At 45.2% G+C, this 22417-nt stretch overlaps 1 protein-coding gene across 3 annotated transcripts in view; it reads right to left on the minus strand.

Moving 5' to 3' along the window:
* The window catches only part of LOC126293373 (transcriptional activator cubitus interruptus), a 1766542-nt gene that overhangs the window by 90659 nt on the left and 1653466 nt on the right, over window positions 1-22417 (minus strand). For all 3 annotated transcript variants that reach the window (XM_049986575.1, XM_049986574.1, XM_049986573.1), the window contains one exon: window positions 21897-22162. In XM_049986575.1, the coding sequence (XP_049842532.1) occupies window positions 21897-22162 (266 nt within the window). The remainder of the gene's footprint in view (window positions 1-21896; window positions 22163-22417) is intronic.

The following is a 22417-nucleotide window of genomic DNA, read 5'->3' on the forward strand; positions in this document are numbered from 1 at the left end:
AAACTGAAGAGTTAATTTTCTTAAATCTTTGTTCGATGTCTACGTTTATTACAGGAACTAATTGGAACAATAAATCGAAAATCGGTTATTTCAGAAACAGGTTAGCTTGAGCAGTTTTTGACAATGAGGTTAAACTGGCGTGGAAAGAAAACCGTCATAACCGAAAACCAGTTTTTTCAGCGATAACGGCTATCACCATGCTGTAGTTTAAGGGCGATGTGAAGTGTGAGCGGGAGGATGAAAAAATCGTTCTACCGCTCCACAGTGTCGTGGATTTTGAGGGAGACCTTTAAGAGTTCCACACAGAGTAGGGAGGGTGTGTGTGTGTGTGTGTGTGTGTGTGTGTGTGTGTGTGTGTGTGTGTATTTTATTTACATGTCAAGTTCGGTAGGACCAAATTGAGGAGCAAATTTCCAAGGTCATGGAACGTGTCAGTAGATGAAAGTACAACATAAAAGTAATAACAGGTAAAAATAAATGTTTATGAACCTGCAAAAAAAGTCAGTCCATAAGTTTAAGTAAACGCTATTAGCAATACAGTGAGAATCAGCTTAATTTTTCAAGGAGCTCCTCCACAGAATAGGAGTGACCCATGAGGAAACTCTTCAGTTTCGATTTGCAAGCGCGTGGATTACTGCTGAGATTAGCCGGCCGGTGTAACCATGCGGTTCTAGGCGCTTCAGTCTGGAACCGCGTGACCGCTACGGTAGCAGGTTCGAATCCTGCCTCGGGCATGGATGTGTGTGACGTCCTTAGGTTAGTTAGGTTTAAGTAGTTCTAAGTTCTAGGGGACTGATGACCACAGATGTTAAGTCCCATAGTGCTCAGAGCCATTTGAACCATTTTTTTGAACTGCTAAGATTTTTGAATTCGAGTGGCAGCTTATTGATAAACGGATGCAGCAGTATACTGACCTTTTTGCACAAGAGTTAAGGAAGCCCGATCCAAATGGAGGTTTGATTTCTGCCGAGTATTAACCGAGTTAAAGCCGCTTATTCTTGGAAATGAACTAATATTGGTAACAAGAAACGACAATAAGGAATATACATGTTGAGAGGCCAATGTCAAAATACCCAGACTCGTGAACAGAGGTCGACAAGAGGTTCGTTAACTCACACCACTTTTTGCCCGAACCGTCCGTTTCTTAGCCAAAAATAACGTTCTAGAATGGGAAGAGTTACCCCAAAACATAATACCATACGACATAAGTGAATGAAAATAAGCAAAGTGGACTAATTTACGTGTCGAAGTATCACTCACTTTTGATACCGTTCGAATAGTGAAAAATGGCAGTATTAAGTCTGTGAACAAGATCCTGAGCGTGGGCTTTCCAAGACAGCTTACTATCTATCTGAACACCTAGGAATTTGAACTGTTCAGTTTCACTAATAATATGCCCGTTCTGTGAGATTAAAACGTCAGGTTTTGTTGAATTGTGTTAGAAACTGTAAAAACTGAGTCTTACTGTGATTTAACGTTAGTTTATTTTCTACAAGCCATGAAGTGAGGTCATGTACTGCACTACTTGTGAAAGGTATGTGCTGAGATTCGATAAGGATAGAGCCAGTGAAAAATGTTGTTAGTTCCCAACCGCAAGGAAATGAGTTCCAACTTTCTCCAGACAAGCTTCATCTGGTACTCCAGACACACGTCTTTTTGATGATTGATAATGAACAGGCCTTCCTCTTCTCTTACGACGTGAGAAGCCAGAGATAAGCTGCCTTGCCAAGTGCAATCTAAATGTTAGCTGGTCTGCTTCTGTAGCTTCCACATAACGTAGGAATTGACAACTGCCAAATCCACAAGAAAGAAAAACAGTTTGTGCCACCACTTCCATGCACGTCGGCCTACAGCATACCGTTCACGCAGCTGATCAAATCTATCCACTCCTCCAACTATTTTATTATACTCTGCCACAGCCAATGGGCAGAATACTTCACTTCTGCTTCCGCTAACTTACCTTGTAATATTTATGTAATTATCAGTCAAATCCAGCAAATATACACGAATACTATCTCCCTCATAAATATAAAAGTAGATAAATACGACACAAGTCACTTCACACGCAACAGGAAAGCACACTGTCCAAAAAACGCTGTAGCGATCGAAACCATGGCTCGTTTTCACGCGGAAACTGTGCTTCTGCATTGATTGACTCACAAGGTAGGAATACAACAGCTTCTGCCTAACCGTTGACAATTTATACACATAGTTAGCACACTTAGATGGTAGCACAACTTAGAAGTGGGAACACGGATTACCACTGAACTTACAGCGAAAACAAATAAGTGGAAACTATAGTTCCCACTGGTCACTAAATGGTTGTATAAATAAGGAACAACAGCGGCCCCAACACGTGTGTGTGTGTGTGTGTGTGTGTGTGTGTGTGTGTGTGTGTGTGTGTGTGTGTGTGTAGCCGTTCGGAGAACAGTGTATGTAGAGTTTAAGCGCTGCCTGGTAGGTACGTATCTGGAGGAAATCACACGTGTCCATCACGGCGGCGTTTAGGGGCGCAATTAGGCGGTCGCTACGCAGTGCTATCCGGTTTCACGTCTCTCTCTCTCTCGCTTTCCGCCTCCCCTCTCCTTCCTCTTTATGACCCCCCGCTACGAAAATCGACGGCGGAGGTTCCGATCGGTCGATCCGGACGTCTTCGAGATTAAGAGCGGGCCCTGTGGACTGAAGACGTTAGCATTAATAACGTCGGCCCGATCCGAGGGACTATCATTAGAGGCGCTGCCCTCTTCTGGGAGGGGAGGGGGGGGGGGGGGTAAAAGACCACGCAGGCGGCGCTGGCTTTCTTACCACAGCGCCCTCTGTGTTTGTGGGTGTGGGCAAGTGCGGCCCGGGAGAGAGGCGCGCGAGCTTCGACTCACACACACACACACACACACACACACACACACACACACACACACACACTTGACAATAATGTCGGACAAGGCGACGACGCACAAGTGGGGGGGCTTTGATGAGGAAAATGAAAATGCAGAGTGTGAGAACGAGAGAAAAAAAAGGGGGAGAGGACAGCGAGACTAATGGACGGAACGGCGGAGGGAGGGGAAAAAAAGGTAAGAGGGAGGAGGTAAGGGAGGGAAATAACAATATAAATAATAAAAACGGGGAAGAACAGCGCCACGGGGAAACACAGACACATTCCTGGCTGCGGCTGCATCGCGCATCGTCACCGCCCGCCACAAAAAACCTCGCCTTCTCTCTCTCTCTCTCTCTCTCTCTCCCTCCCTCTCTCTCTCTAGACTAGACCAGGCGAGGTGAGGTGTGATGGAACGCGCGGGGGCCTCACAGCACAAACTTAAACAGTTATTTTCAGATATCAGTAACGGTTATTTATAACGTTTATTAATAACTGCTAGAAATGACTTGTTCTCGCTACCAAATGCACCAGCACCCAGAATAAGTTAGCGCAGATGACGTTGTTTATCAGTGAAGCAGCGACAGAACACGTAGCACTTATTGTGCCGTGCTGCCACGAAAATAGATTAAGGGAAGGCAAACCTACGTTTCTAGCATTTGTAGGCTTAGAGTAAGCTTTTGACAATGTTGACTGGAATACTCTCTTACGACTTCTAAAGGTGGCAAGGGCAAAATACAGAGAATGTATTACATTACAATTTGTACAGAAACCAGATGGCAGTTATAAGAGTCGAGGGGCATGACAGGGAAGCAGCGGTTGGGAAGGGAGTGAGACAGGGTTGCAGCCTCTCCCCGATGTTATTCAATCTGTGTACTGAGCAAGCAGTACAGGAAACAAAAGAAAAGTTCGGAGTAGGCGTTAAAATCCGTGGAGAAGAAATAAAAACTTTGAGGTTTGCCGATGACATACTAATTCTGTCACAGACAGCAAAGGACTTGGAAGAGCAGTTGAATGGAATGGATAGTGTCCTGAAAGGAGGATATAAGATGAACATCAACAAAAGCAAAACGTGGATAATGGAATGTAGTAGAATTAAGTCGGGTGATGCTGAGGGAATTAGATTAGGAAATGAGACATTTAAAGTAGTAAAGGAGTTTTGCTATTGGGGGAGCAAAACAACTGATGATGGTCCAAGTAGAGAGGATGTAAAATGTAGACTGGCAATAGCAAGGAAAGCGTTTCTGAAGAAGAGAAATTTGTTAACATCGAGTATAGATTTAAGTGTCAGGAAGTTGTTTCTGAAAGTATTTGTATGGAGCGTAGCCATGTATGGAAGTGAAACATGGAAAATAAATAGTTTGGACAAGAAGAGAATAGAAGATTTCGAAATGTGCTACAGAAGAATGCTGAAGATCAGATGGGTAGATCACATAACTAATGAGGAGTTATTGAATAGAATTGGAGAGAATAGCAATTTGTGGCACAACTTGACAAGAAGAAGGGACCGGTTGGTAGGACATGTTCTGAGGCATCAAGGGATCACAAATTCAGCATTGCAGGGCAGCGTGGAGGGTAAAAATCGTAGAAGGAGAGCAACAGATGAATACACTAAGCAGGTTCATAAGGATGTAGGTTGCATTAAGTACTGGGAGATGAAGAAGCTTGCACAGGATAGAGTAGCATGGAGAGCTGCATCAAACCGGTCTCTGGACTGAAGATCACAACAACAACAACAACAACAACAACAACAACATATCTGTACATCGATATCTTGTCGGCAGATCTAATCTGGACGCCCCCGTGTAACACGGAACTGGGCATGTAGCCGCCAGGAGAAGAGGAGGCGGAGACTGCCGAGATGTCAGAAGAGGAGCAGTAATAGCAGAACCGTTCGATCAAGAGAGCTGAGCGATTTCGAAACGTGGACTAGTCACTGGATGTGACCCGAGTAACAAATCCATCGTGAACATTTCAGCCCTTCTGAAGAAGTCCGGCTGGACTGTGAAATGGAAACGCGAAGGAAGAGCCATAGCTGAATCGAGAGTAGGCAGGTCAGAGAGAGATGGTCAAACATTGACCCACGAGATCAGCGGAAGGAGTCACACCTGAGTTCCAAACTCGCTAGCAGTAGTGCAGCTAACACAGTGACTGTTCGTAGGGACTTAAAAAGGAATGGGGTACAATGGTGGAACAGCCACAGGTCTCTACTGTGAATGAGGAATGGGAACATATTTTACAACACCGTGTACTGAGCAAAGTGGAGAAACACTTCGAAGACGATGACCGTCTCTGAGGCAATGGTTTGTTGTCAGTAACATTCGTGATGAAATGGACTGACCTGTCCAGAGTGCTGACCCAATCTTTCGGATGAGTTTGAACGTCGAATTCGCTTCAGGCCATCGCTACGGTCTGTGGTTTGGCCCTTGGGAAGGATGGGCTGCGGACACTCCCCCACACATGGAGTTGAAGGCGTCATCAAAGAGTTCCAGCCGTGATTAAGGAGAAGGATCCATCCCCTCCTCCCCCCCCCCCATATAAGCCTACTAATAGATGTTCGGATACCTTTGATGAGACAGTATACGTCCCAGAAAGCTGCTCTAAGCGTTTGGGTGTCCATGTACCATATTTCTGGTGCTACTTCGGGAATGGATTTCTCATACAACAAGAGGAGAAAAAATCTAGTTAACGTAGGCTCTACAATGCATACCTTAAGAGCAATGATCACTTCTTCATCCTCGACAGTGCGAAACAAATCTCTTGTACTGCAAGCTCTTTGCTACTAAGGTATCTGGTCTCTTTGTTCAGTACAAAATAGAAGCTTCTAAGTCAATGCAATCGACAAGTACGCCATATTACGGCTCATGTTTTGGCTATCGAAAACTTACTTATTGGCCGTTTTATGTGCCATGTAGCTGATCTTCCACGCTTAGTGTGTAGTGACGAGGCAACATTCCATAATGTGAGAATATGACGTACAACACAACCACATGAAGTTATGGAACATGAGAGGGACTCTCCAAAATTTAATGTGTTTTGTGCAGTTTCACAGGAAAAGCTGAACGGTCCAGTGCTCTTTACCGAGAAAATTGTTAGTACCAGAATGGGACATCGCCACGCTGGCATGTGGAAGTGCGGGGATTTTTAAATCACAGGGCTACTGAACGACAGATCGGTAGCACTGGATCAAATGATTCAGCCTTACGCTACTGGCCTTCAGGATCACCGACCCGACTGTATGTGACTATTTCTTGTGCGGGTTTATAAAAGACTCTGTTTATATGTCTCCTTCACCAACAACAGTTAATGAACTGAGACGCCACATAACAGCGGCTGTGGAAGCTGTAACTCAAGACATGCTCGCTGCAGTGTGGGAATAATCTGAATACCGCATTGACACATGCCGTGCATCTCAAGAGGGCATATTTAACACCCATGAAAAGGTGTGAAAAAAACTTTTTGAGTTTCCCGTTCATTAAAAAAACGATATTAGTTTCAGAAATATAGACGTGCCAAATCGAATGTATCCTTTTAATACACCCTATATGCCTGCACAGGATAGAGTAGCATGGAGAGCTGCATCAAACCAGTCTCAGGACTGAAGACCACAACAACAACAACATAATACTGACATGGTGGAAGACTATTTTTGACCATTAATTTTTGAAATATGTGTAAAATATGTCTTCACCACGTAGGGGTTAAACTGGATGAAGTTTCACAGCATTTATGAACACTAAAGCATGATGCAAAATGTTGAACATGTCAGGGAAATAGATGTTAACTGGTGGGGAATATTTTGAAGAACAAAGGGGTAGAAATAAGAATGGAAGAGCAACAGCGAAGTCGTCTGATTAGGGAGGGTTTAATATAAAGATGCATTGTTTCATTTCTACTATTAAATCTGTGTACTGAAGAAGATATGACGGAGAGAAAGGGAAGGTTACGAAGAGCGATTGAAATTTAGACGTGAGAGATATGAATTAAAGGTTTCGCTGATCACATTGCTATCCTCAGTGAAAGTGAAGAGGACGTGGCGAATGGAATGAACGGAACACTGAATGAACTGACAGTAAACCTAAGAAACGTGTAAGTACTCCGGAGTAGCAGAACTGAGATTAGCGATCAACTTAACATCAATGACAGTCTGCCATCCCCCCTCTCACCCCACCCTGTTCCTAACCTGGCAGCAGAGAAGCTTGCAAATAGTGTATGGAATGAACTCGGTCGGTGATGTTAAGAAATACCCCGAGACTTGAAGAAGGATGTAAGAATTCCTATTTCTAACAACGCAGGTGCTGATAGGTGTGAATACTCCCGAACTATCAGCTTAATACGCCGTAGTTCCAAAACACTGACACGAACTGTTTACTTAAGAATGCACAGGAGGAAAACTCCAAGGAAGACCACTAGCGGTTGCGCAAATATGTAGGAACACGTGACGCAATACTGACCTTTCATGTGTCCTCTGAAGTGTAGGATAAAGCCGTGAGTCTTAGGCAGCGGAGCATGGAATAAGCGTGGCGTGGAGCTGTTTACAAAAACCTTCTGTTGTGTACATAGTTCCGCGTAGTCAGCGCGTACACAACTTTCCCACTAGAGCGCGCCCCGCTAAGCACAACAGCGCAGGCGCAGCGCTCGTCCGTCTCCGCACTACGAGATGGCGCTGCCTTAGAGACGGACCAAATTCTGCTTCCGCCGATACGCGTATTAATATGTAACGCAGCCAATGAGATTGCTGCCAACGTAGAACTTTTTCTCCTTGCGGATCACTCTCTCACAGTGATACCTGAACGCGCGAGGTATTATAACGAGTGTACTGACCTCCCATTCGTCAGTCTGCATTTATCTGCACCTGTCTGTACCAGTTTGCATTAGTCTATAGTCAAGTTTCAGTTTGCGCCTAATAAGATTACCATATTCCTGTACATAGCCATGAAGATAAATATATAGACACTTTTGTCTAGAACCAGAGATATGTCAGAATAAGATTAACATACCAATACCAAAGGAACTTCAGATTGTCAATTGTACATAGCATCCAGAATCAAGTTAAGTAATTTTATGTTGTTATTATTTTAATAAATGTGTGTGAAAATTAATCAAGTTCTGTTTAAAGATGGTCGGCGTCAATCTGCTACTCTAAGCGCGCACGTGGCATTTCTATCGTCTCAACTAACGGCAGAAGATAAACACGCCACGATAAGACCACGAGACATATTACTGACACTAGCTCAAATAATCTGATGGTGTGTACCGAAGGTCTTACAGTACGGACACCAAACGTTCGTTGTAGGAAGTTACGGGAAATGATAACGACGTTAAATAACGACAGTGTAGGTTCCTTTAAGCATGTGCGGTAGCGACGAAAGTAACGTCACTAAAGGAAGCGGCACGTGAAGTTCAGCTGAAGGTTCGCTGCGTGCATTCTAAGCTCCTGCGTGGTTCCGACTACTCACTACTAACAACGCTGTCATCAGCAGCTGAGTCTGAATGAACACACTCTCACGTACTCAATCGTAATTGCGCAACAGGTATCCCTCTCAGTGTTGGCACTAACTGATTCACTGCCGAGTTAGTGTATTTTGTCATCACGCTTATCGTTCTTCCACACCGATACGTTTCCTCATCTTATTTAACATTCACAATTTTTTGTTACCTTAGAAATATGTAGAAAATTTTAATCACAAAATCTTGTAACAGCTATGTTATAAATATAGTGCTCTGCTTCTCGCAACAAAACCAAACCGGCGAGAAGTGAGGATCTGACGCGCAATCGAAACTTGAAGCGTCACGTTTGCTTCTAAATATACCATTGCAGCGACGTCTTTCTGGGTTGCGGTTTCGAGTAAATGAAAATATTCTCAGGATATTCTTCGCATAACGTGCCCCCTCTGAATTTAGTTACAAAGTAGTTCCCCCACATCTAAAATTTGGTAACATCGTCACGAAACGCATTGTCACAGATTTTCCGTAAATCGTGGTTGCACATAAAATATGAGTGAAAGAGGTAGTGGAGCTCTTCTAGAAGACAACGAGGGCACTTCCATGCTTGTACACGGACTACTTCGCAAGTTTGAGCGAGCTGAGTGGAATGAAAGATTATAAGTGTGTTATGTGAGGGAGACGACAACTTTATCCCATTACACCACGTTTCCATGACCAACATATCAGTTTTGAGTAGTTTGGAAGACCGTTTCGTGATAGCTAGTTGGGGAGTAAGTACATAATAGAAACCCAAATCCCGGAAACGTAGCGTTTCAGTTCTACCACGGTTTCAGTTCAGGTGTTTAATTCATCCACCTCAGCTTGAGTAATTGAATTAGACGTGATTCAATAGAATAATTAGATAACAATTGGAAAGGAAACATAAGGAAACATCCATTTACATACTGTACGAACAGTATGCTGGATTCTTTTTTTGTTTTGGAACAGTGTAAACACGTAATGTTTTTACGTGTTCATACAAATAAGCGATAAATGAATGATTCGTTATGTCTCCTTTCGAATTGTCACCAGATAACCGTACTGCGTCACGCCTAATTCAGTTCTGCAAGGAGAACTGGACAAGTTAAATATCTGAACGAAAACGGTCCGATTCCGAACACGCATTCCTATTCGAAATATATAATGAACTCTCTCTTCTCTACGAGTGCTAGAAGTTTATAACACCGAATATACCCGCAATTAGAGCGATGTATAGCGCCTGTCGCTTAGCCTGCCGGCCGCGCGCTGCTGCGTTGTGTGCTGCCTACCGGGCAGGCGACATCCCCGCCCGTTGTGCCAGACCTCTGTATCTGGCGGCCCATCGCGACCGTAATGACGGGTTTGTTTTAACGGCGCGCGCCAGGCCAAAATAATAACTAACCCGTCCGCCCGAGAGTTAGGGCAGGGCAGTCCGGACACACACAGCACAGCACAGCACGATACAGCACGGCGCGCCACTAGAGCAGACGTATGACGACGGCTCACTCACGCCGTCGCCGCCGGCTCCCACACACATACACAACGAAAGCCGCGCCTGCTGCGGCTACGTGAAACTTTCATAAATGTCAGGCAGGGCGGCCAGCCAGCTAACGAGGGAAATCCGTTAGATGCCAGTGGCGTGCCACGCGAGTGATTTGGCGTTAGTAACGTGGCATCGCGACCTGTCCTTAGTCAACCTAATCAATGTGTACCAACAACAGTCTAAAAGACAATGTTGCTGACAGCCTTATTGGTACACTGACGTGGTGTGTTGAGGGTGTTTTACTATTAAAATATGTATATGTACAAAATTTGTTACGAGAATACCCTGCCATTCGAAAAACTGTGGTTCAAACGTCACAGGCAATATGAGGACACCCGCATCCTGAATACTCACCAACGTCAACTGTATCTTCAATAAACTGGGTGCTACGAGTAAGGTATGCACATTCTTTTGTTCACATTTTAAATTATGTTTCTTACATAAATATCGAAATGCGAAGGTCGCACGGAGCAAAACCGTGTAGTTGAGTAATCTTTGACCATTGCTGCGGTATCTTCGTGTTGCTACACCGCCTCCGCCTCTTGGCTGAGGACAGTAGCAAAGTTACACGCATTCTAAGTTGAGCAGTGTTGAGTATCAAATGTATTTTGAAGAATGGCCAGGAAATTTCCTTTATAATATTGTTAGACGAGATTGATGGAACTGCAGTATGAATAATTTTAATGCAATCGTCCAGAGATAAGCTAAGTAGAATATTTGTTTTCTGGGATGTTGAGAGGTTGAGGTAAGCACACAACTCCATTAGATTGGTTTGTGTTACTGAGATTGTAGTACCTAAGCTCCATGGACAAGAAATGAAAACTTCGAGGTTCGCTGATGACATTGTAATTCTGTCAGAGACAGCAAGGGAGTTGGAAGACCAGTTGAACGGAATTGACAGTGTCTTGAAAGGAGGGTATAAGATGAACATCAACAAAAGCAAAACGAGGATAATGGAATGCAGTCGAATTAAGTCGGGTGATGCTGAGGGAATTAGCTTAGGAAATGAGACACTTAAAGTGGTAAAGGAGTTTTGCTGTTTGGGGAGCAAAATAACTGATGATGGTCGAAGTAGAGAGGATATAAAATGTAGACTGGCAATGGCAAGGAAAGCGTTTCTGAAGAAGAGAAATTTGTTAACATTGAGTATAGATTTAAATGTTAGGAAGTAGTATGGAGCTTAGCCATGTATGGATGTCAAACGTGGACGATAAATAGTTTGGACAAGAAGAGAATCGAAGCTTTCGAAATGTGGTTCTACAGAAGAATGCTGAAGATTAAATGGGTAGATCACATAAGTAATGAGGAGGTATTGAATAGAATTGGGGAGAGGAGGAGCTTGTGGCACAACTTGACTAGAAGAAGGGATCGGTTGGTAGGACATGTTCTGAGACATCGAGGGATCACTAATTTAGTACTAGAGGGCAGCGTGGAGGGTAAAAATCGTAGACTGAAACCAAGAGACGAATACACTAAGCAGATTCAGAAAGATGTAGACTGCAGTACGTACTGGGAGATGAAGAAACTTGCACAGGATAGGGTAGCATGGAGAGCTGCATCAAACCAGTCTCAGGACTGAAGACCACAACAACAACAACAAGTTCAGATGGTAGAGTGATGTGATAGGAAGATGAGATTCTCCCACCTTAAAGTTATTTCTTGAAGTCATGTTCTGCAACTACTAGTGTGGAGATTCAGTTGATTTTTAAAACATTACTTTTGAGTTCTGAGTTTGGTTTTAATTTTTTCAGTGAATTTTGTCAGAAGTCGTTTGCTACCAGTCGAAATTACCACCCTTAATTCAATTTACTCTGGTACAAAATTTACGCAATTTTTTTTAATGTTGCTTTGCTACTGTATCCTGTGCTCGCTTTCGAGAAATCTGCAAAGACGTTTGTCGAGACACGTGGAAAGCGAAAATACAGTTTAGAACCAGGAAGTTTTTTGTAAGAACAGTTAAGCATTTATTTCCGTGGCCAGGTTACTGAGTACTGAAGGTAGCATTGCTTTTTTATAGAAACAGTTAGCGTTAAAGTAAGAGCTGTGTACAGCACACGAGTTTAGGGTAGGAATCGGTTCGTTTGGTAATCTTTCTTGAGAAGTTCTGGTGTGCAGTTTGGGGAAGGTTAACTGAAACAGCGAGAAGCAGACAAGCGGTCACGTTTCACGTGGGGTCGGGCGAACTGCACTCACGCTGGGCCTTAAGCTCCTGCCAAATGTGGGTCAGCGTTTCATAACCACACGGTTCTTCCTTCCACACACACGTCGACTGTTACTAGATGCCGGTGTATTATTTCTATCAGTCGGGCACTATGGCCGCAACAATGTTGGCCGAGTCACCTCTCATCTGATCATTGTTTCCATGCGCTGCCCCTTCCGGAATCCACACCTCTGTCGCAATAAGGCAGAAAATTTCTTTAGTATACTGCTGTAGACGTTGCTTATCTCCTCGCAAAACACACAAGGAGACAACATTTTCGTAGATATTTAATTCACGAAACGTGCATAATTCGACGCTACCTGTGGGAAGAAGAACGAAGAATGTAGTTTTCATACGGTCGTGTCCAGGTTTTGGGTGCTGGACACCTCAGCAAATCGTAAAGTGAATACAATCAAGGCGACGGTTCACGCAATTTTTGTGTTACGTAACTTTTTACGGATTGATGATGTTACGCATTCAAATTCATCTGTGCACTACAATGTAGTATAGACCAGCCTCTTCGGAACTCACAACTTCTCCGAGAAACCCAACAATCTGATATTACACAATGTCCAGCAAATTAGTAAAAGGTTTTCCTGGCAACGTTTTACAGAAACATTGTCAAAAGCTTTCTCTAAGTCTACAAATGCTAGAAACGTAAGTTTGCCTTTTCTTAATCTAGCTTCTAAGATAAGCCGCAGGGTCAGTATTGCCTCACGTGTTCCAACATTTCTATGGAATCCAAACTGATCTTCCCCCAGGTCGGCTTCTACCAGTTTTTCCATTCGTCTGTAAAGAATTCGCGTTAGTATTTTGCAGCTGTGACTTATTAAACTGATAGTTCGGTAATTTTCACATCTGTCAACACCTGCTTTCTTTGGGATTGGAATAATTATATTCTTGAAGTATGCGGGTATTTCGCCTGTCTCATACATCTTGCTCACCGGATGGTAGTGTTTTGTCAGGACTGGCTCTCCCAAGGCCGTCAGTAGTTCTAATGGCATGTTGTCTACTCCCGGAGCCTTGTTTCGATTCAGGTCTTTCAGTGCTCTGTCAAACTCTTCACGCAGTATCGTATCTCCCATTTCGTCTCCATCCCTTTCCATTTCCATAATATTGTCCTCAAGTATGTCGCCCTTGTATAGACGCTCTATATACTCCTTGCACCTTTCTGCTTTACCTTCCTTTCTTTGAACTGGGTTCCCATCTGACCTCTTGATATTCATACAAGTGGTTGTCTTTTCTCCAAAGCTCTCTTTAATTTTCCTTTAGGCAGTATATATCTTACCCCTAGTGAGATAAGCCTCTACATCCTTACATTTGTCCTCTCGCCATCCCTGCTTAGTCATTTTGCACTTCCTGTCGATCTCATTTTTGAGACGTTTGTATTCCTTTTTGCCTGCTTCATTTACTGCATTTTTATATTTTCATCTTTCATGAATTGAGTTCAACATTTCTTCTGTTACCGAAGGATTTCTACTAGCCCTCGTCTTTTTACCTACTTGATCCTCTGCTGCCTTCACTACCTCATCACTCAAAGCTACCCATTCTTCTTCTACTGTATTTCTTTCCCCCATTTCTGTCAATAGTTCCCTTATGCTCTCCCTGAAACTCTGAACAACCTCTGGTTTAGTCAGTTTATCCAGGTTCCATCTCCTTAAATTCCCACTATTTTGCAGTTTCTTCAGTTTTCTTCTACAGTTCATAACCAATAGATTGTGGTCAGAGTCCACATCCGCCCCTGGAAATGTCTTACAATGTGAAACCTGGTTCCTGGATATGTGTCTTACCATTATATAATCTATCTGAAACCTGTCAGTATCCTTATAGTGACGCTATTAGTGCCATCGTTAAGCGATTGGTGTTTAATGTGAACAGACATTATCTTTCAAACGTAGAAACACTCCTGCCAACTGTCTATGTCGTAGAATACGTTCTCGGTATTGAGATTTTTTCTTTTTTTGTCAGCGTATTTATCCTTGTTCCTCAAATAGGCTTAACAGCGGAAAACGTGTTTTTAAAAACGACGGATACAGCACACGTGTGGTGTGCGTTTTCTGATTCATAATTTTAAATTTGAAAAATACGCAAAAAAATCAACCAACCGGTTGCATAGGTTTTCTCCTCACACCACACCGGTGTTACTTAGTTTTTAATGTTTGACCTTTTGAAGAACATTATGTTTTATATTTTAATGTATGACTTGAGCAACTCAGCTCTTAAATCACTGTACATCTTTGACGATATGTTCTTCATGTAATTATCTTACCTTCTGATGAAGCCACCGTTACAGGTGACGAAACCTGGTCAAGGTATATAGAAAACCTATGCAACCGGTTGGCTGATTTTTTTTATCTTTTTCAAATTTGTGCATACGGTTGCTGCAAACGTCAGCCATGTTCAAAGTTGTTCGTAATTTTATTTTTTAGTGAACAGTCGCGAACTGGAGCAGGAACTACTTTCAGATAAACTGAGTGGAGGACAGGGCGACTTCTAGCGGGGCTGGGTCGGCCAGCCGGTACCGCAGCCCTTAGGACCTGTGGCTGCGCCTGCTGCTTTTATTGTGCTGCGCATCCCTTTGTCTCTGGCCGTGTGATGGAGCGCCTCTGTCACAGGGGGGTGGCACACCGCTCCGCGGGGGCGGGGGGAGGGGGGGGGGAAGACACCCCCTGCCATTGTTACTTCCCGCCGAAAAAACCTACCCACGCCTACGGTCCACGCGTTAGGCCAGCGCTGTGGGCGCTATGCCATCGGGGTGTGCTAAAGTTATCGAGATAGCTGTGAAAATTACTTAACTATCAGTTTAATAACTCACAGCTGTAAAATACTAACGCGAATTCTTTACAGAATTATGGAAAAACTGGTAAAAGCCGACGTCGGGGAAAATCAGTTTGGATTCCGTAGGAATGTTGGAATACGTGAAGCAATACCGACCCGACGACTCGTCTTAGAAGCTATATTGAGGAAGGGCAAACCTACGTTTCTAACATTTTTAGACTTAGAGAAAGCTTTTGACTATGTTAACTGGAATACTGTCTTTCAAATTCTGAAGTTGGCAGGGGTAAAATACAGGAAGCGAAAGACTATTTACAATTTGTACAGAAACCAGATGGCAGTTATAAGAGTCGAAGGGCATGAAAGGGAATCAATGGTTGGGAAGGGAGTGAGACAGGGTTGTACCCTATCCCCAATGTTATTCAATCTGTATATTGAGCAACCAATAAAGGAAACAAAATAAAAGTTCGGATTAGGTATTAAAATCGATGGGGAATAAATAAAAACTTCGAGGTTCGCCAATGACATTGTAATTCTGTCAGAGACTTGGAAGAGCAGTTGAACGGAATGGACAGTATCTTGAAAGGAGTGTATAAGAAGAATATCAACAAAAGCAAAACGAGGATAATGGAATGTAATCGAATTAAGTCGGGTGATGCTGAGGGAATTAGATTAGGAAATGAGACACTTAAAGTAGTAAAGGAGTTTTGCTATTTGGGGAGCAAAATAACTGACAATGGTCGAAGTAGGGAGGATATAAAATGTAAACTGGCAATGGCTAGGAAAGCGTTTCTCAAGAAGAAAAATTTGTTAACATCGGGTATAGATTTAAATGTCAGGAAGTCGTTTCTGAAAGTATTTGTATGGAGCGTAACCAAGTATGGAAGTGAAACATGGAAGATAAATAGTTTAGACAAGAAGAGAATAGAAGCTTTCGAAATGTGGTGCTACAGAAGAATGCTGAAGATTAAATGGGTTGATCACATAACTAATGAGGAGGTATTGAATAGAATTGGGGAGAGGAGGAGCTTGTGGCACAAATTGACTAGAAGAAGGGATCGGTTGGTAGGACATGTTCTGAGACATCGAGGGATCACTAATTTTAGTACTGGAGGGCAGCGTGGAGGGTAGAAATCGTAGAGGGAGACCAAGAGATGAATACACTAAGCAGATTCAGAAGGATGTGGGTTGCAGTAGGTACTGGGAGATGAAGAAGCTTGCACAGGATAGAGTAGCACGGAGAGCTGCATCAAACCAGTCTCTGGACTGAAGACCACACCAACAACACCTCCCAGAGTTTGTCGGTTTCAATACTTCTCATCCTGTATAACGTGCAGCGGATATTTTTATAAGCAGGTACTATGTTCTTTCAGCCGATATGTCGATACTTTTTCCGATTTACCGAGATCCGACTAAGATACTTTTTAAAAATCGATATATTGGACTCAGCCCTAGTCCCCACACGTGGCCTCTTCTCCACCAGACCGGGGAGAAGTTCACTGGCCAGGAGGGACGGCGGGCGTCGGTGTTAGGTCGCGGGCCGACGAGAGGCGAGCCGCTCGTTTGCGGCGTCTATTTCTGGGTGTAGAGGGCCGGCGCCGCGACGCCGCCGCCGACGCCGCAGCCGCCTCTATTCCCGGAGGCGGCGCCGCTTCCTGCCCGCCAACCGACTGGAGGCCTTCACGCCACTGGCTTATCGCCGCGGTGGCGGGGGGACACTTCTTATCCCACTGTAGTAATAGACGGCAAATCGTCGAGTAAAACTGGAGTGAAATCAGGTGTTCCCCAGGGAAGCGTCCTGGGACCTCTGCTGTTCCTGATCTATATAAATGACCTGGGTGACAATCTCAGCAGTTCTCTTAGGTTGTTTGCAGAAGATGCTGTAATTTACCGTCTAGTAAGGTCATCCGAAGACCAGTATCAGTTGCAAAGCGATTTAGAAAAGATTTCTGTATGGTGTGGCAGGTGGCAGTTGACGCTAAATAACGAAAAGTGTGAGGTGATCCACGTGAGTTCCAAAAGAAATCCGTTGGAATTCGATTACTCGATAAATAGTACAATTCTCGAGGCTGTCAATTCAACTAAGTACCTGGGTGTAAAAATTACGAACAACTTCAGTTGGAAGGACCACATAGATAATATTGTGGGGAAGGCGAGCCAAAGGTTCCGTTTCATTGGCAGGACACTTAGAAGATGCAACAAGTCCACTAAAGAGACAGCTTACACTACACTCGTTCGTCCTCTGTTAGAATATTGCTGTGCGGTGTGGGATCCTTACCAGGTGGGATTGACGGAGGACATGGAAAGGGTGCAAAAAAAGGGCAGCTCGTTTTGTATTATCGCGTAATAGGGGAGAGAGCGTGGCAGACATGATACGCGAGTTGGGATTGAACTCATTAAAGCAAAGATCTATTTACGAAATTTCAGTCACCAACTTTCTCTTCCGAATGCAAAAATATTTGGTTGAGCCCAACCTACATAGGTAGGAATGATCATCAAAATAAAATAAGAGAAATCAGAGCTCGAACAGAAAGGTTTAGGTGTTCGTTTTTCCCGCGCGCCGTTCGGGAGTGGAATGGTAGAGAGATAGTATGATTGTGGTTCGATGAACCCTCTGCCAAGCACTTAAATATCAATTGCAGAGTAGTCATGTAGATGTAAACTTGTGGCACGGCAATTTCCCGTCCGATGCGGCGTTCGCGACGTCACGCCACACTTTTTTTTCGTCCAGTTTCGTATCTTGAGCGACACAGTGGAATGCCCCCGCTTCTGGCACTGTAGTGTAATGGAGGTCCGTTAGGCGGCGGCGCTCTACACAGGCCAGCCGTCAGAGTGCCGCCTGTAGCCACGACTCTCCTGCGGCGTCTGCCACTGCACTCGGCTCAGCATCTCTGGTGACGACTTCGTTCTCACTAAATGCACCGGCGAAGAAACGCGCTGCTTTTCTCCGTGCTTTCTTTGTTGGCACTACGAGTCCCAACTCGTCAGATTCCCCACTGACGAGCAGTATACAGGGTCAGGTTGTAGGGGACATCAAAGCAAATATTTTTCCCTAATGTGATTATCCATCACTTCCAGATATCGAAGTACATCAGTCAGTATACAAAGTTAACTGACTGGCAACTAATATCCCACAAACAGAAACGACGTGTATGACTGCACGCCGATCTACACCGCTAGACAGGTAACGGGCAACAGATTTTGAGTGTCCCTGTAGGCCGGTGGCAGCGGTCTCCCGGGAAAGGTCACTTCCCCCACCGAAAGCGCTGCTCCCTCTGGAGTTTACAGACGGACTATAGCGCGGCTGGCACGGCGCGGCTTCCAGAACCTCGCTGGCGCTCTTGCTGCGGCCCGCAGGCTTGTCGCGGGGTCACACTAGAGTGCAGCGCTGGGCGCCCGCTGAGCCGGCAGCGGCTACATTCCCGTCACACGGGGTGAGCTCGGCGCAGGTGCGGCGGCGCGGGCGGTGCGTGGCGGTGCGTGCCTGCGACACGCCGAGCGCCGGCCTGCATGCGGGAGGCGCACGTGTCCGCTCGCTGCCCTCACACCCTCCGCTCCCGGCGCCCCTTTGTCACGCGCACGTTCACGCCGACGCTCACGTTCGCGCTTCCTGAGCCGCGCCGGTGCATCCGCTTCCGCAGCCGCGCCGCTCGCGTGCGCACCTGACCGGAATGGTGGCGGACCGCAGAGGGACGCCGACACCTGCGTCGCCCTGCTCCGAATGCTGGGCGGGTCCCCTCGCTGCCTGCGCGCTCGTCGCAGGAGCCAACTCGTGCACTACTGCATTTTGAAAACTTCCGACATCATTGACGGCTTATTCTTATGTCTACGCCCGTACCCTACAAACCACTGGAGTAATGGGGAGGGTGGCTGTCGTTGCACCAGTAATTAAAGTTTCCTGCCGTCGTATCCACCTGCTACCAGGGCACGCTTTCCTTGACATTACGAGAAGCGACGTAATGTGTTTCTTTATCTTTCATCCTGCGTATTTTCTAACTTTATAGGAATCAGTTGCGAATGAATAACCTAAAGTACCATAATATTCTGTTCTATTCTATTCTATTTTGCAAAATAGATAAGTAGAAGTAGGATAGCTCAACAGATTAACCTTGCTCATAGTTATGACAGTAAAAGAAAAACGAAATGTAACAATGCTGTAGAATGTCGTATAATATGTAGACCGACTAATTATTAAGGTGGTGGGTTCTTTTGTATCTTCATATTGTTTTGATTGTACTGTGTTAATAAATATTTTTTTTTAAATATTCTAAAGTAACTCTTTTTTTCTTTTATAGGCAACTGCTGAAGCGTGGACCGTCAAGACTATGCTAGCATTAGACGATGGAGCGACGCTTTCTGGATAGCGTGTTTCAGTGATGTGAAACAGACAGGGCGCGCCAATAAGTGCGACACTGCGACTAGAGAGCAGCAACAGAAACGCGCAAAACAGACCTGAGAAGCGCCTCTTCAAATTGAACGGAGAACGACGAGAGGCTCGACCAATTTTTATTTAAATAGTCTCGTCTTGTTCTCGGACGAAACAGGACTCTTAGAAACACTAATATTAAAAAATAAAATAAAATAATAAACATCGAGAAACGGGGACTGAGACGAGAAACATAACAGCTATTGGGTCGTAAAATGTGAAAATTGTACCCGACATTTATTTCATTTTCTTCGTAACTGAGCACTCGGCATTCGCCGGGTGAGTACGAGTCTATTGCCGACCGAGGTGGCCGGGCGGTTCTAGGCGCCGCTACGGTCACAGGTTCTAATCCTGTGGCATGGATGTGTGTGATGTCCTTAGGTTAGTTAGGTTTAAGTAGTTCTAAGTTGTAGGGAGGAGATATTGAATAGGACTGGGGACAAGAGAAGTTTGTGGCACAACTTGACTAGAAGAAGGGATCGGTTGGTAGGACATGTTCTGAGGCATCGAGGGATCACAAATTTAGCATTGGAGGGCAGCGTGGAGGGTAAAAATGGTAGAGGGAGACCAAGAGATGAATATACCAAGCAGATTCAGAAGGATGATGTAGGCTGCAGTAGGTACTGGGAGATGAAGAAGCTTGCACAGGATAGAGTAGCATGGAGAGCTGCATCAAACCAGTCTCAGGAGTGAAGACCACAACAACAAGTTCTAGGGGGCTGATGACCTCAGATGTTGTCCCATAGTGCTCAGTACCATTTCGACCGTTTTTTGGACGAGGCTATTCCGAGACTAAAGAACGATCGGTGGGGAAATGGAGACTGCAGTGAGCATGCTATGTAGCTTTGCGTAGACTAGTTGGGCAGTGTCTCTAGTATGATCTTCTCACTTCTGAGCGCATAGAAATTCCTCGAACATTAGCGTCTCCCGCCACGTACGAGCACTTTCCGAGAGTTTCGCCTGATTTGGTGAAACCCGCGTAACGTAAACCATCACGCGTTTCCTTCTTCTTAACGGTTCTCAGCCGACCACTGCAGGGGAGACTGCGTCCCTCTAACTTTCGTCTCAACTCAAATGAACCGCTAACTACGAAAACAGCATTTCGGAACACACGACGAGCCGCAATCCAGCAGAAAATTGTCGGGAACTACATAAGGCTGCCTTATATGACGAGGATGTCGGAAGGTTGGTACGACGGTACGGCAGATGTCCAATGCGCAATGGCGACTATATACAGAAGTAGCTGCTGGGCGTAGCTAACTGCTGCACAGAAAACAGTTTTCATTTTCACTGTGGTTATACACGGTGTTTCCGTAACGGCGCGCAAAAATTAAACAGGACGTACAGCACGCTCCACTGAAAAATTTGTAACAATCAACTGTAAATAGCATGGTTGACCCAGTGAACGTACCACTTGTACTGAATCTTACAAAATGCACTGTGGAACGGACGCCCGTCAACCTCAATGGAAGTACGACATCGGCGAACAAGATTTTGATGCACCCTGACATCCCCGGTGTGTTTCGAATCACATCACAGGCAGCTACACTACTCGCCATTAAAATTTCTACACCACGAATATGACGTGCTACAGACGCGAAATTTCACCGGCAGGAAGAAGATGCTGAGATATGCAAATTTTAACTTTTCAGAGCATTGACGCAAAGTTGGCGCCGGTGGCGACACCTACAACGTGCTGACACGACGAAAGTGTCCAACCGATTTCTCATACACAAACAGCAGTTGACCGGCGCTGCCTGGTGAAACGTTATTGTGTTGAGGAGAAATGCGTACCATCACGTTTCCGACTTTCTTAAAGGTCGGATTGTAGTCTATCGCGATTGCGGTTTATCGTATCGCGACATTGCTGCTCGCGTTGGTCGAGATCCAATGACTGTTAGCAGAACATGGAATCGGTGGGTTCAGGAGGGTAATACGGAACGCCGTGATGGATCCCAACGGCCTCGTATCACTAGCAGTCGAGATGACAGGCATGTTATCTGCACGTCTGTAACGGATCGTGCAGCCACGTCTCGATCCCTAAGTCAACAGGTGGGGACGTTTGCAAGACAACAACTATCTGCACGAACAGTTCGAATTTTTCGTTTCCTTCACTGCTTTATTTCTTCTCCATGAATTTTAATGCCTACTCCGAACTTTTCTTTTGTTTCCTTTACTGCTTGCTCAATATACAGATTCAATAAAATCGGGGACAGGCTACAATCCTGCCTCACTCTCTTTCCAACCACTGCTTCCCTTTCATGCCCCTCGATTCTTGTAACTGCCATCTACTTTCTGTACAAATTGTAAATAGCCTTTCGCTCCTTGTATTTTTCCCTGCAGAATGTGAAAGAAAGTATTCCAGTCAACATAGTCAAAAGCTTTCTCTAAGTTTACAAATGCTAGAAACGTTGGTTTGCCTTTCCTTAATATAGTTAAATTTTGTACTGCAGCACTATTGCAAACAGGCCATACGTCCAAATGAAGCTTTTTGTTCAGAATCACTATCAGCCCTGAAAGCATGTACTGACCCACTGGATAAGCATCGACTCTCTGGGCTATAGCAACTGTGTGTAGGTTACAAGACGTACGTAAGCCCGGGTCGGGTACTCACCGTGCAAGGAGGGACTAGAGTGCTGCAGCGAGGAGTAGAGGTGCTCCACGTAGGGGTTGAGGCGGTAGGCGGGGTGCAGGTCGGCGCCGGAGGAGACGGGGGGCGGCTGCGGGCCCGCGCTGCCGCCGCCCGGCGACGCGCCCGCCCCCGCCGCCGCCGCCGCCCCCGCGCCCGGCGCCCCCGGGGGCAGCACGGCGCAGCGCCGCGACGCCGCCAGCAGCTGCAGCTCGGAGAGCGCGCCCGTTCCGCCGGACCCCGCGCCCAGCCTGCACACACAACCGGCAGTGACGGCTAGTACACTCGTATGGCATCAACAGCGTGTCTAAAACTGTACCGGACAAGTTTTGTGAAGCGTAATTTGAACTGTTGTTATTAAATACATTTCCATTCATTGATAGTTTATTACCCGCCTATCAGGAAACTGGCGACCCTGACAGGGCGCGGATGGCAGCGGCATGCATTGTAGACTTTAACTGGCAATAACGGGTAATACACTAGTGTGCTTCACAGGTAAAAGTGTG

Source organism: Schistocerca gregaria, chromosome 10, assembly GCF_023897955.1.
Source record: "Schistocerca gregaria isolate iqSchGreg1 chromosome 10, iqSchGreg1.2, whole genome shotgun sequence".
Classification (NCBI taxonomy): Eukaryota; Metazoa; Arthropoda; class Insecta; order Orthoptera; family Acrididae; genus Schistocerca; species Schistocerca gregaria.